This window comes from Physcomitrium patens, chromosome 14 (assembly GCF_059467195.1).
Source record: "Physcomitrium patens ecotype Gransden chromosome 14, ASM5946719v1, whole genome shotgun sequence".
Classification (NCBI taxonomy): domain Eukaryota; kingdom Viridiplantae; phylum Streptophyta; class Bryopsida; order Funariales; family Funariaceae; genus Physcomitrium; species Physcomitrium patens.
The window spans coordinates 8560476-8574901 of NC_143423.1; the positions used below are offsets into that span (position 1 = coordinate 8560476).

At 36.5% G+C, this 14426-nt stretch overlaps 1 protein-coding gene across 4 annotated transcripts; it reads right to left on the reverse strand.

Annotated features, from left to right (window-relative positions):
- Positions 1-5077: 5077 nt before the first annotated feature.
- LOC112291714 (exocyst complex component EXO70A1) lies at positions 5078-11636 on the reverse strand. Of its 4 annotated transcripts, none has more exons than XM_024539528.3 (13): positions 11266-11636; positions 9419-9917; positions 9158-9253; positions 8825-9030; positions 8335-8580; positions 7952-8090; positions 7534-7746; positions 6987-7192; positions 6554-6748; positions 6336-6435; positions 6112-6188; positions 5852-5998; positions 5078-5666 (listed from the first exon to the last, which is right to left on the reverse strand). In XM_024539528.3, the coding sequence occupies exons 2-13, from the start codon at positions 9575-9577 to the stop codon at positions 5525-5527; spliced, it is 1926 nt and encodes a 641-aa protein (XP_024395296.1). In that variant the 5' UTR covers positions 9578-9917; positions 11266-11636; the 3' UTR covers positions 5078-5524. The 4 variants fall into 4 exon arrangements, with proteins under 4 accessions (XP_024395296.1, XP_090111920.1, XP_090111922.1 ...); XM_090255794.1 differs by lacking the exon at positions 11266-11636 and adding an exon at positions 10774-11233; XM_090255796.1 differs by lacking the exon at positions 11266-11636 and adding an exon at positions 10751-10991.
- Positions 11637-14426: the final 2790 nt, after the last annotated feature.

The window sequence follows — 14426 nt, forward strand, 5'->3', positions numbered from 1 at the left end:
TATAGAAAGATATATATATATATATATATGGTTTAAATTTGATACAAATAAAAAATATATAATTTTTATTGTAATAATCTTTTGTGTTCTATCTTAAATATCAAATCTATAAAACTAATACTAAACCATCTATCCTAAATATTTGTAAAATCAATACTTTATCTCTTTATATCTATTTTAATAACATACTTTTAATCTATAATTTTAATGTAGAACTTATTAATCTTAAAACTTAAATGACCACTACCTTAACAAATACATTTTACAAATTTAGACACGTAATTTAAAATATTTTTTAACAACCTACAAATATATTCATAAATATTTACATTAAAAATGTAACATTATGAAATGAAGTTCTTTAAATGCATCCTTATTCTTTTGATTGAATAAAAAAATCAACTAAAACTTTTAAAAAATCTAACAAAATTGTATCTTTTATATATTGAAGAAATAGAAGTTAGAAGCCACAACACTTAGCATCAGCATGGTTGCACTTGAGAGAAGTGTCAAATAAGATGGCTCTTACTTCCAACCCTCTTTACTTGTAGTTGGATCCTTCATCTGTAATCATATTTATGCTTCTTTGCTACATTCAACTAAATCCTAAATTCCTCTTAACCTAGCTGCCACCTAAAATCCTAGCCGCTATCATAATAACTTGTTTTAATCCTTTGTTATCTTTTGACTATTAGCAACTTATTATGATTTAATTCTATGTAGTGGCAACTGTACAAGATCTTGCTGATCTTCAATATTATATACATTAACCAACTATATCAAAAAGTTCTTATTGCAAATTTTAATTTAGTTCCATAAAAAAGAATTTCATAAATTTGTTTAAATTTTTTATTAATATCAATTAAATCTGAATTCCTATTAACTCCATTATTTTGAAATTTTAATTTAAAAATAACATGTACTACATCTATTTATTTAGATAGTTTTATCTATACTTAATAGATCTAGTAGTATTAATCACAATAACTTATTATCACACTTTTGTAATTTTCAACTTTTCATAAGAAAATTTTCTTGTTTAATTAATATTAAAAATATTAATTTCTATATTAATTTAAAATTCTTTCTATACTTATACATATATTCATTCTTCCACATTATTCAACCATCAAGCAAAAATACATTCTTTTATCGAAAAATATAAATATTTATAGAAAAAATTATTGCATCCATATCCAAATAGGTATTCCAAATCCATTAATGTATAACTTACAAAAAATTCTTCATCCTATGTTTACATATATTTTTAACAAAGTAATAAGGTCCCTCACTTAATCACAAAAATAATAAAATATATTAGTTACTTAATATTTTATTAATATACAAAAGTATAGATCTTATTAAATATATTCTAAAAAATCATATTCTTATATATAAAAGTATGTAAGATTAAAATAATAAATATCTTAAGTCTTATAAATAAATAAATAAATATTATAATAAAAAAATTCTATTTAATAAAATAGCTTAGTTATACTAGATTCTTATCCAACATCTACTTGAAACTAAGTCAATTTTCTTTTAATACAACATCCATTGAATTTACAATCAATATATTAGTCTATTCACTTTGTCACTTCTAGTATCAAACAAAATTGCAAAATAGAATATTTAAAAATAATAGCCATTTAGTTCTACAAAAACTAATCTCATAAACTTGCAATCATGTTGCAATCTATTCAATCCACTACACACTTAGCACACTACTTTCTAGTCTAATTGGACTCATAGAATTATCTCTTTTTTTTTCTTTTTTTCTTTTAGGGGGGAGGAGAGGGGGAGAAGCATGCAAGTTACAACAATCTTTATTGACTACTCTTACAATGCCTTTATATGCATCAACAACAACAATGTGTAAAATCCAAAGTAGCAATTGCCTCACAATTTAACAAACCATCTAATTTTGAAACTCAAGCCAAGGCATAAATGATTACTGATAAATGCATGCAAATCAAGCTATTATTTATTCAAAACTTCTACAAAATCGTATTACGTGTTGTCTTGTTTAAGAATGCACCGGGCACCTAGCAGTGGAAGGTGAGGTTGTGTTTCACAAGTATCCAAGAAATCCTAATAAATTTCATGTATATGAGAAGAATATAATCTGAATTTCAATCCAAAAGTGCTAGAAAAAAACTCTTCTTAGTAGTCTTAATCATACATAAATCTCAATTACCTTGTTACTTTCATATTTAAGCAATTTAGATTTTTCTTATAAGCCCCTATTCTAATCAGTGAGTTTTAACAAGCTGTAACATCTAATTTGACCCTCCACTTGATGCAAAATTTTGCATGCAATTGTCAATGTAAGTCTTCTATATGCTCAAGAATTTTCAGTCCAATCCAACTTACACATTGTGAGGAAACCTCCAAAAATTGCATTGATGTCATTCGGCCACCAACTTAAAAAGTGAAGCAAAAATCCCAGCAGTAATTTCTCTCTTTTCAACTGTTAACTTTGACTCAAAATTAGTGTGCAGCTTGATCTTTAGGTCCTTCAACACCATGCCATATTTCAGCTTGATCACGACAACATTTCAACAATTAATAGGTAAGCCAAGCAACTATGATTGTGGTAAAGTGATGCTATATTTTTTTAGATTTGATCATGCTTAGAATAAAAATAAGACTAATTGGTCACCATCAACAATATAATTGAAATATTGACAAAGACATCCACTACATTGACATGAAAACAAGTAGTTTTTATAAGTAGCCATCATTGCGCTAGAATCTTGGTGCTTGTTGTGTCTACGAAACCACCTTATGATGTCAATTGTTATACTTCCTTTGCAGCTATAGCTATTAGAAAGTAAATACTAAAATAGAACTATACAAGAAAACAATACCTTCTCTCATTACAAACCTATGCAAGGCCTGAGGTGACCTTCTTATTTTGATCCAAGTAGATAAGTGAGGATAGGTTTGCTTCCCCAAATAAACCATTATTTGAGAAGAAGTTTAAACTATCATTGCATCCATCCTGGAGGTCAAAAATTCCATCACTTTCAAACTATTCTTCCAAATTTGCATCATTCAACACATATGAACATTTTGTTTATTGATCACCTACTTAATTTTGTGTTGATTCAAAACATCCATATTTGTGCTAAAAATTTACAAAAACCAATCATATATAAACCACAAGAAGCAACATGAAAAGGAGGATTAATGTTAAGTAAAAAATTAGTGGTTAATTACTCAAAATAACTCTAATATAATCTACACTAGAATTAAGAAACATTGTAGTCTATTAAGTTTTCTACATAAATTAAAAGTTATTTCTTTACATTATATTCTTCTATTATTATTAGATGATATGTTGTTTAGTCTTGTATTATTTTAGGATTCTTAAAAAAGTAATATACATATTATATTAAATATTTATAACAACAATAAATTTTACAATCAAGTTTTCAACAACCTCTATTCTTTTAACATGTTATAGTTGTCATTAAATTAAGTAAACTATAATTGTCAAACACAAATAATATGTACTTTTGTTAATACCATAAGTTTGAGAAAATACTAATACCAGATCTATACATTATACATTCAGAATCAAAATAATTCCTTTGAAGTAAGAAAGCTCAATATAAATTTCATCAAAAATATATTTATTATTTTTTGTCAAAATTAAGAATTTACTTTATTTCTAGCTTGTTTATATTCTAAGGCGTGTTTTAGAATACAAAAGCTTCTATTGCTTTGATAAGAGTGTGATTTGGTTGAAATGAGATAGAATATATATTAGACAAAATAGGATAATTGACTCTAGGACAAAGTTAAGGTTAAGATTGTATAAAATAAATTATAAAAATAATAAGGTAGATACTCATGAGTAAGGATTGAAATCGAATCCTAGGGTACTATAACAATTGCTTATAATAAACCATGTTTAAGTTCAAAGATTGAAAATGAGGTTAAAGAATTAGCTTTGAGAAGGTTCCGACTTTACAAAGACTTTGAAATGGACAATTAAAATCAAGATTTTTTTGGTAACAATTATATAAAGGTAGTAAAGATAGGATATTGAATTCATATTAAAATTTAAGTAAAATACAATTATCAGCATTTTTAAAATAGTCACCATAATGCATAAAAACACACATTTACACATACACTATCAATCAATCCACATGAAATACCATATAAAACTTTTGACTACACTTTAATTTAAATGCCATATAAAATTTAGTTACTCTTTCTTTTCCCTGTCAATATTGTTCAAGAGTTTTTAAAAGTAAGCGTCTTTTTAGGAAAATCTAGGATTCGTAATTCCAAATTAAAGTTGTTTGAATTACTCAAAAACATAAAATTATCAATCTACATGAATTTCTTGTGCACAAGTATTATGAAAATTATGGAAGAGACAATCATCAGTGGTGTTCTTAGTAAATAAGAATGTACAACCTGGAAACAATTTTGTCCTAAACAAAAAAATTACCATTTCATTGTAGTCCAAACCTGAGTGCTAAACCATAACCCTAAACCAAATTACTAACATTGCTAGTCTACCTGGTCATTCTGCAAATCTGTGCTGCTTGAGATCTTAGCTTCGAATCGATGCAAGTGGTTACTACCTAACTAGCATCCTTAATTCACACCTTAGTTTCCGGATAAAAGTGCATCCAGCTGAGAAATTGTGCTGAAAGAAATATGGTTTTAGCCATGTTAAGATGACTGCACTTCATGTCGTGTTTCCCATGACTATGATCTTGACAGGAAATGAAACAGGTACAACTGTTATCGGCCTTCTGCATATGCCGGGCCTGACTCCAATCCCATTGTTGGAAACCCATTGTTGGAGAAGTGAGTTTATTATTTTAAGGGAAAGTTTAAGGAATAAGTTGTATTTAGATGTGTTTATTCCACCCCGTTGGACAAGGATAGATAATGGAAGGTCAGAAACCTGAAAGACGGCCACTCCAACTCGAAATGGATACGTGCACTACGGATACTAAGACAAAACCTTGGCTTCCTGCTGACTGGAGGCAGGAATAACGATAGAAATCAAAAGAAAAATAAGTGAGAACCACGCAAATCGGTTCATGAATTCACTTCAAATTGTACTCTATTTTGCACCAGACCTAGCAAGGGGGTCTGCTTTCACCACCACATATATGTAAGGAAGACTAGTACATCAGGCCAAGCAGGTGCTGGGAATTCATGGATTTACACCTAAATCCCACTTCCCCTGACGAAAATATTCTATGTATTCTCCACTAGAGCATGAACTAGACAATTTGCGTTACGATCAAATTCAATAAATGGCAGTGCTCGGATCGAGGGCATTTGCAGAAAAGAATACCGAAAGTAAATAAAAGAAACTCAAAGAAGGAGCCTAGAAGTAAATACTGAAGTAAGTTGCTGCAATTGTACCTGCTCACTGCATGGATAGCCACCATGTAGGACCTTCCCAACAATTTATGTACTAGGCAATTATACGGACAGAATGTTGTGAGTCTGACCTTCCATAGCAACATTAGGCCATGAGTGTCTACTAACGACCTCCCGGTCGCCCTTGTTGCGCTCTGGAGTCTTGTCTGGGCTTACCTTCGAACAACTCGTTTAACATTCTTTCTAAGTCATCAGGACTGTACTTCAAATACTTGCTCACACTTTGCTTTCCCTCAATCAGGCCGCTGCAATACCAAAAGGGGGGGGGGAGGGGAGGGGGGGGGGGGGTAAATTAAGAATTGAATAAAAAAAACAATTAGGATGTCTTTCGTTGCTGTGATTCAGAGAAGCAAATACTTGACAAGCGAGAGAACAGCAGTAAAGGAAATAGTAGTAAGGAGTGAATTCGACAGTTTGGCAGGTCCGGTACCTGTAACGCTTCAAGAATGCGCGATAGGCAGGCAGAATAATTTCTTGGGCTTGCAGTCGAACTGCCTCTCTGAGCTCATTGTCAGGTACTGTCCACTGAATTTGACGCATGTACAACTCTTCAAAGGTTAAACTGAAGCCCTTCAACCTGCGCAGAGGAACATAGTTGTATCACCATCCAGGCTTTTAATGTCGCAAAACTACCAAAACATAACCACTTCATTACAAGTCAAAGGAAATAACTTTAACACTGCTGCATACCTTTCTTTAAGCTGCGACTTAGAAATGCCGCTGTCGCCACTAGATCCACCACCTGACCCGGTTATGAATTGCAACACCTGTAAAATTGTAAGAGCAAAGTTTCAAGTGCCATTCAGACATGTTGGTTGAATTCTTTGAAAATAAAAACTTTTGCGAGGATTGCCTACTCTCTTGAGGAAATAGGACTTCCATCTGTGAGGAACAGCATGACAGGAGTTGCAAACCTTATTCCAGGCAGCTCGTTGGTAAAACATATTGTGCTGCTGAACAACTCTTCGTTGTCTCTGTACCCAGTCGTCACCCAACATATCCTTCGCCTCAGATCTGCATCATCCATTGTGTTCGAATTAAGAAAAATTCAGAAAGAGAGTTAAAAAAAAATAGAACATTCAGTGTGATAATTTGAAGAAAGAGTTGGTGGCATCTACAGTAGGTACGATACCTGCGGACAGACTTCACCATGTAATGAATGTTGTTCATCAGGAACAAATGGGAAAGCGCAGTGTCTCTGTACAATTTCGCTTTTCCTTCCAGATTGGCTTGTAATACTGACATAATGCGACCTGTAGCAGCTGTCAAATGCGATACCTTGTCCACGGAGCCGTCTGAGAACAGCTCGTTCAGTGTGTTCTGATAGCTATATCACAACGTACCAAGTACAATAATCCCCACCAGTCAATAATAATATCCTACGGCATAACCATGAATCCAAGTGTGCACTCCTTCATTTGTAATTGCTTATGTGTGTCTCCTTCTATACATACATATACACATACAAATAGAGAGGCAGAGAGGCAGACGGAGAGAGAGAGAGAGAGAGAGAGAGAGAGAGAGAGAGAGAGCGAAAAAAATAAATGAATATGGTAGATACTTACTCCAGCAAAAATTTGACGTAATTTATGACATAACTAGTAAGCATATGAACTGTCCCGTCCAAAACTAAAGTCTTTGTTGCATCCTTGTCCACGGCATCTTCAAAATCTGCAAAAGTGTCTTTAGCGGTCTGGCCTAACCGCCTAACAAGGCTTGTCGCTGCTTCCCGCATGGCTGTAGCTGCATCTCCTGAAAATACCTGTTCAATCTGATACAAGACACAGCGCATACCCATATTCCTTTAGCAAACCAATTTCTATTTCGAACGTACAACCAATCAGCCCTGCACATGTAGAGTCCATTAAAAGAGAAACTGGTACTTCACACAACTCCAATTGCTAGCTTAATGTAATTTGTAACACTTGACACCAATATAATTTCAGAAAGGCCATTCAATTCATAATTTTGACACCTGAGAAACAAGTCTGTCCCCCTTCCTAATGACCAGAAAGCGACTTATATAGCGAACACGTTAAACAACATGATTGCAATTTACATCCGAAATGACGGTTAAGCGGCAACAGCCGCGGGGGAAGAAAAGAAATTTACCTCAGGCTGAAGATCACGCATAGTTTCATACATATCAAGCAACACAAAAAGCTTCTCCGGTGTTTTTTTACTCCTAGCTATGGCTTCTCCAAAACTCAACAACATATGAACGCTCGAATCAGTTACATCCGCAAAACACTTCTCCCTGTGTGGATCGAGGCGGGCCCATATTTGGTCGCACAGCATTCGCTCTGCAGAAAATAAAAGTTTTATCTGAACAAAAATTGTTATTTGAGTGAGAATATCCACGCTCAGTTTGAGAACAAAGATGGCAAAAATCCCAAAATTCAGACTTCACAACGGATTGGAAAACCGGCTGAAATCTAAGCTACTGGAAAGTTCTTCACTCGTTACTTACAGCGTTAAGATAGACTTCGTGGACATGTGAAGTGAAAGGAAGGTGATGCAAGATGCTTACAGCAATGCGCATGTGCTGAATCCAGTTAGTAATCTTGCCCTCCTGTAAATCCCAAGGCATTCTGATGATATCATCTTTGCTCAATCTTTCAACCCCCAACTTTCGCAGACTCTGCTCCAAAGTTGACGCTCTCACATCTCTGCACCAACCACATCAACGCCGTGACACTTAGCATCCTGCACCAGCAAGGGTTTATTAACAGAAAGGAAGACTTCTAAAACTCACTGAGCATAGACACCCCGCAACATTGATGGGAAAACAAATAGACCTACATATATTCCATGGTCACCATTATCATACGCTGAAATCAGGTCCCTTCAGAGGCATCCTCATCCAAGTAGAACAGAAAGGATCATTCGCAGATCAAAGTTGCAAAATCTTACCTATAAATTTTAAGACATTGTTGATGAAGACCAGCACTAACTAGGCGCTGTGCCATCGCAGTTAGCTGAGGTATAACTCTTGGCGACACCAGAACAGGAAGAATTGGAGGATTGAGGGCTTTATCATTATGAGGAGTGTTCGTCAGCAATAGTGCCTTCGCACCGTCACCATGCTGTGGAGATTCTGGCACATGCTTCTCAGGGCTCGGCAAAGTTTCCATGAGTCGAACAGGATCTTCTGGCTTGCTACAAGGAGCACAAAACAACACAACCCCAAGCTCGCCACTGTAAATATCTCACAACATTCATTATTTACGTTCTTCACTCAGCTAACATTCATAAACCACAGAAAGTGTGAATCCCTTTTTCAAATTTGCACAAAAACAGTGATCCTTGCAAGAACAAGGGGTTTATCTCCTTTTAACACAAACCGACATGAAGTACTTTCCAGCAGCTAAATAGAGGAAGGGTTCACACCCCCGATACTAACCTGTGAGCAGTCAGAAGTGCTCTGAATTCTTCTTCAAGTCGGCTCATGCCTTTGCTAAACAAATCCCTAGCATGAGTCAGAGCCGTGTCACTTGCTTTCAAGCTACGATTGAAAGTGAGATACTCAACATTTGTATGAAGCGTGTCACAGGCTTCCAGAAATCCAACGAGGTCGTCTTTTGGCCCCCGGAGCACTTTATCTTCCACCTTCACACCAAACCAAACCAAACCAAGCTTCATAAAATATTCTAAATTTAATGTTTCTCTCAAACGGTGAACACAGATGTGAACATAGATATTGAAAAATGATGAGAAGGTAGGGCACTCTTCATACCTGACGGGCAACCTCAAATTGTTGCAACACGGATTCAGCTTCTTTAAGGGTACTGTCGATGTTTTCATGAGCTTTACGAAAAGCATGTGTTTTTACCTGAACTCAAGATTAGACCAAGAAATATTAATTTGAAGACTTCAGTAACAGTTGTAGTTTAGAAGATGATCAATAGTACACAATTATGACTAACTACATCTCCTGCGATCCGCTCGTGAAGATCGAAAATTAAACACAGAAGCGAATTTTATGATCGATACTTACTTGAGTTGGGCGCATAGCAGTCTCGAGAGTAGATAATCGATTGTCGAAGGAACTTAAAATGGTAATCATGGTATCAGTGATTTGCCGGCTCTTTCCCAGGCTCTCGCGCATGAATTCAGCGCGAGAAATAAAAGCCTCGATACCATCTTCGACCCCCATTTTTACAGAATCTCCTCACACTATGAGGCTACAACTCAACTCTGTTGTTCACTTCCATATTCTGCTTCAATGGCTGCTACCAACTTATCTCTCTTGTCGCATCAATCAGTAATGAAAAAATGTGACCCTTGTTCACTATAATCTTCCTCTTCGTATCCTCTCATTTCAGTTTCGCTGAGCGTGGTAGACGAGGTGATGCGGTAACAAGTAGAATTCCACAAAAGCTTCAAGAAAAGAGTGAATCACCACCACCTCGGCCACATGAGGTCGAATCGATCGCTGTACTTAAGGTGGGAAAACGCATTCTTCAATCTCAGCTTCAAGAAATCCACACCCAAACCTGTAAGCAACAGTGCTCAGTCCATAACCAGAATCAAAGATGTCAACTATTAGAGCAACAGAGTTTTAAGTTTTCGAATATTCTTACATTTTACCTTCTGTAAGAGTAAATGGTATCAGATCAAAGAAAAATATAAGAATATTCGGGAACAGGAAACGGGGGAAGAAAAATACTTCACACGCATCGACCGAAAATGAACTGGTACAGAAGGAACAACTAAACGTCACTACTGCCTCTCATCCCAAGCGCACGTCATTCTTGATCTGCAGCTTGAAATGCCTAGCCAGGTATTATTGGTCTGAACCGCGAACCCCTTTCTCACGGCTTTACAGCAAGCTCCAAAATTCACAAATTTCTAGGTGATCTCCCTTGGAGACACATGTGAGAAATAAGAAGATCAGTGTCGGGTTCACATCTAACTGAAGAAATCCACAATTTCCCAGCCCTTACAAAGAAAATTTCCCTCCTGTAGAGCACTATATACAGCGAAGGAGCGGATGTGGACAACGAACCTAAGGCTTCACTATAAATCTCAAATGGAGGGGATTAGACCAAAGGTGGTAGTTCGGATAAACTATTGTAGCCTCGGTGGACACTTGCGGCTAAAATCTGAACCCTGAGAACTGTCTTCTAACCGTGGGATAGGGTCTTCGGGTACGACAAAAGAAAACCAAATGCTCGTGCCGAATTTCCTTGACGCGGCCCTAGAGCGGAGATTACTTGCGTAGGAGAACTCCAGCTCTTCTTGAATCAAACCAGAGAGAGAGAGAGGAAGGAGGGAAGAAAGAAAGAAAGAAAGAAGAAAAAAAAAAAAAAAACACACACACACTCACAATAGCCTGTGACTGAATGGTACCAGTGAATAGCTCTCAATGTTAAACAGCCACCTTCCCTACTTGCAATTAATCAAAAAGCCCAGATTGAAACTCCTGTAAGAATCAGCACCCAAACTCCACGAAACCTGTCGAGATACTCCAAGCGGCACCGAAATTGAACCACCAACCCTCCAGCTTCAAAAGTAGGTGCCTAAAATCTACGGCAGGAAGATGAAGACAGCCTTCTTGAAAACAGCCAAAGACAGAAACGAACGAAGAAATCCCCATTTCCCCTCTTAACCATGCCCGCCCGCGTCATCTCACCCGACACCACCCACCCACAACCATTCCGCAACCGCCACCCACATACCCAAATCACGCGCAATCTCCGAATCATTCCCGTTACTCTAAACCAACAACCCAACGAACCGACCAAACCCCACCCCCCCCCCCTCCTACTGTCTCCTCACAACACCCAAATTACTTAACACGAGGGGCTCAGTAACAGCACATGCAATAAGTTTGGCACCTACCCTAACGCCAACAGTCCCAGTAGCTCGAGCTTAGGGAAATGGAAAGCTGCAAAGACAACAGAAAATGAAAGGTAGGAGTACAAGGGGTGGCAAAGGGGGGAACAGAAAGTAAAGCGACAGAACAGGCAGAACAAGAAGAAGAAGAAGAAGAAGAAGTGAGAGGAAGAGGAGATGAAGCCCTGGAGGAAGAAGAAGGAGAAGAAGAAAGCCAAGAGAAGCGACGACCCATAATTTGAGCCAGCCCAGCAACAATAATAAACAAAGGCGCGGCTCGGCTAAATTTGAGGAGAGCACGACATGCAAGGTCTCCCGAGGCCCAGCTTTGACTGTTCTATCCCCGCTTCCCTCCTCTCCTCGCCCTCCTTCGCCTTCGCCGCTTCCGCTACCGAAGAAGAGGCCGCTCCCGTCTCTGCAGCCTTGGAAGTGCCGCCCACAGCTCCTCCCCCTTACAGAATCCTAGACCGACGGATTAATTGCCTCCGTCCGGCTTCGTCCCCTGTACGTCTGCGTTCGTCCTCGGCTGTTCGCTTCTGTCTCTCATCGTCCGTCTTCGTCTGCTTTCGTTCGTCTGTGCAAGGGGCTGTTCTTCGGGGAAGGCGCTCTCACGGTGCTGTTTAGTTAGGTGACCTTTTTAACAATAATAATGACGTTAGATTTGTTATTTCTTGCTGTAATTTCGAATTTAATATTTAGAAATTATGTTTGAGAAACAACAACAATTGCTAAATCTGATTTAATTTACAATACTTCTTTGAGTGTTAAAACATTGTTTGTAAATCTCTAGAGCACAAAAATAAATAAATAAATAAATAAATAAAAGATAGAAAAGAGATTGTATAAGTTACCTACAAGCAGAATATTATTCACTTGATAAAAATGACAATTCTAGGTGGTTTCCAAAATATATTAATAAATGTTATGAAAACATTACGAGTTGAATAACAAAATGTAAAACTTTACAATGTAAATGGTGTGTGTAGCCAATTTATTGTTCATACAAAAAATTATGAATTCTAACCTACCTACCATGTAATTAAACATTAAGACGAACTCAAATTTAAAACCCAATAAACGTAATGAAACATGGGATGTGAATGTCAATTAACAAAAACATCATGAATGAAAAAGCAAAATAAAATAAAATGAATAACCAACGTATTTATTTGATTTGTAATGTTCTTTTTATGAAATAGTTTTGGTTGCAGGAGTGGAACAAGAAAGATTCTTTAATACACATATGAAATAACCATTAGTTTCTTATAGGTAACATAAAAAAAAAAAAAAAAAAAAAAAAAAATCTATTTTATGACAGTTTTTGTATTTAAAATCGAAATTGGAATATTGATTGTAACTCTTCTTTCAATATAGTAATAGAGTTTTGCATGCCATCAGAACCAATTGCACATCCTCTCTTATTTTATTCTCTAATCACATTTATGATCATTTTCTTTTCCTTTTTCAAATAAACTTTTCCATTAATAGAATTGCTCTCAAATTTGAATGTCACGTGCTTAATACTTTTTCTTTGTTGTTCTTTGTGTACCCAATTGGATGAGGGAGGATGGAGTATTGTTCATCCGTTACTTGCGAAGTCATTCATCCACTACGCATCGAATCTCATCTCATCCACGTCAGCAGACTCTTGAACACCTGTCGCTGCAATGATTTGAGTGCCCCTTGTCTTTCCCTCTTTACCAAATGGACACGTGTCACTTCTACTTCTACTTTTACTAGTAAGTTACTACTACTACCACTGCTGCTGCTATCGCAATGACCTGGATTTGCGTATATTTTGGCATTTTTATTTTATTTTATATGTGTTGTTGTTGTTGTTGTTGTTGTCCATAATATGGCCCCCTCAATCATTCTCTTTCTGCCACTTCAATTCACTAGTTTAACTTACTTACGTTTCCCTGGTCCAGCTCCAATCCTTGCTGATAATGACAATAATAAAACAAATGAAGAACAATAATGAAACCCACATCTCTCACACTGGGTTTATACATATATACACATATATATACATACATATATATATATTGGAAGGGAAATAGCAACATTCTTTTCGTGAAAACCTGTGAACAAGAAAATAAAAAAGTAAAATGCATTTGAGAATCCAAAGCAGCCTTTACTTACCTTTATTACATGTTTCCCTTTGCACATGATATCGTGTGATTTTTTTTGTTTTTGTGTTAATTTGTAATATGGATGATGTGGCTTGTTTTTATAGCAGTAAGCCCATTTTTATTTTTACATAAAATACTGTATTAATATTTTGAAATCTTATTTTAACCATCCTCATTCAGGCATAAAAATTTAATTTTATATTTCTACAGAATAGTGTTTTTATGTGTACATGAGTTTTTACAAAAAAAACGTATGAATACATATGTACAAAGTTTTGTAGAATCATTTTATGCAAATGACACACTCATGTTCAAGACCCTGCCTTCGTGCCGATCCGTTGAATTCTATTAAATTGATACTGAAGACCTGTTGTTACCAGACAGTAACTTTAACCGGGAGAGAACCGGGTATGATTCACCATCTTCGTGACCCAGCAGTTGTGTGCGGGTATCGCAGGATCTTTGTTTGGGAACCATTGCAGTGCGTTGTCTGTACATGTGGCGATGGCAATGGCGATGTCAGCTCAAGCTTCGCTGGTGTCTGGCCACTCTTGTACTAAGTGAAGGGATGATCTCGGATCTAGACTAGTACCGCTCGCTGGTACTATCTCTAATGCGGTAGACTGGGGTAAGAATTGATGGAAGAACTTCTTTTGCACGGGCACAACGTTACGGTGAGTGCCCCGCGAAATGAGTCTCGCAGAGCTTGAGAATCTGGTTATGGCTCTTGGAGTTTTTTGAACGCGTAGTCGTGATGAGCTAGGAAATGCGAAGCAAGCAAGCGAAACTCTCGATTGTAAATATTCGACGATAATTTCCCCAAGCGGAAGAATTGGTGTTGGAACGAGCCCAAGCCCGAGCCCGAATTGTGAACCGGAAAGTTATTATTCTACCAACCGGTGTTCGTTGATTCGCGAAGTTAGCTCTTTAGGTTTCATCATTTGACTAGAATTCCGCATGCTGCCTCTCGACTTGGGTTTAAATTCACCCCTTATTAAATGTTTAGGGTAAAAAATTTGTTGGTTCAGGTTTCTT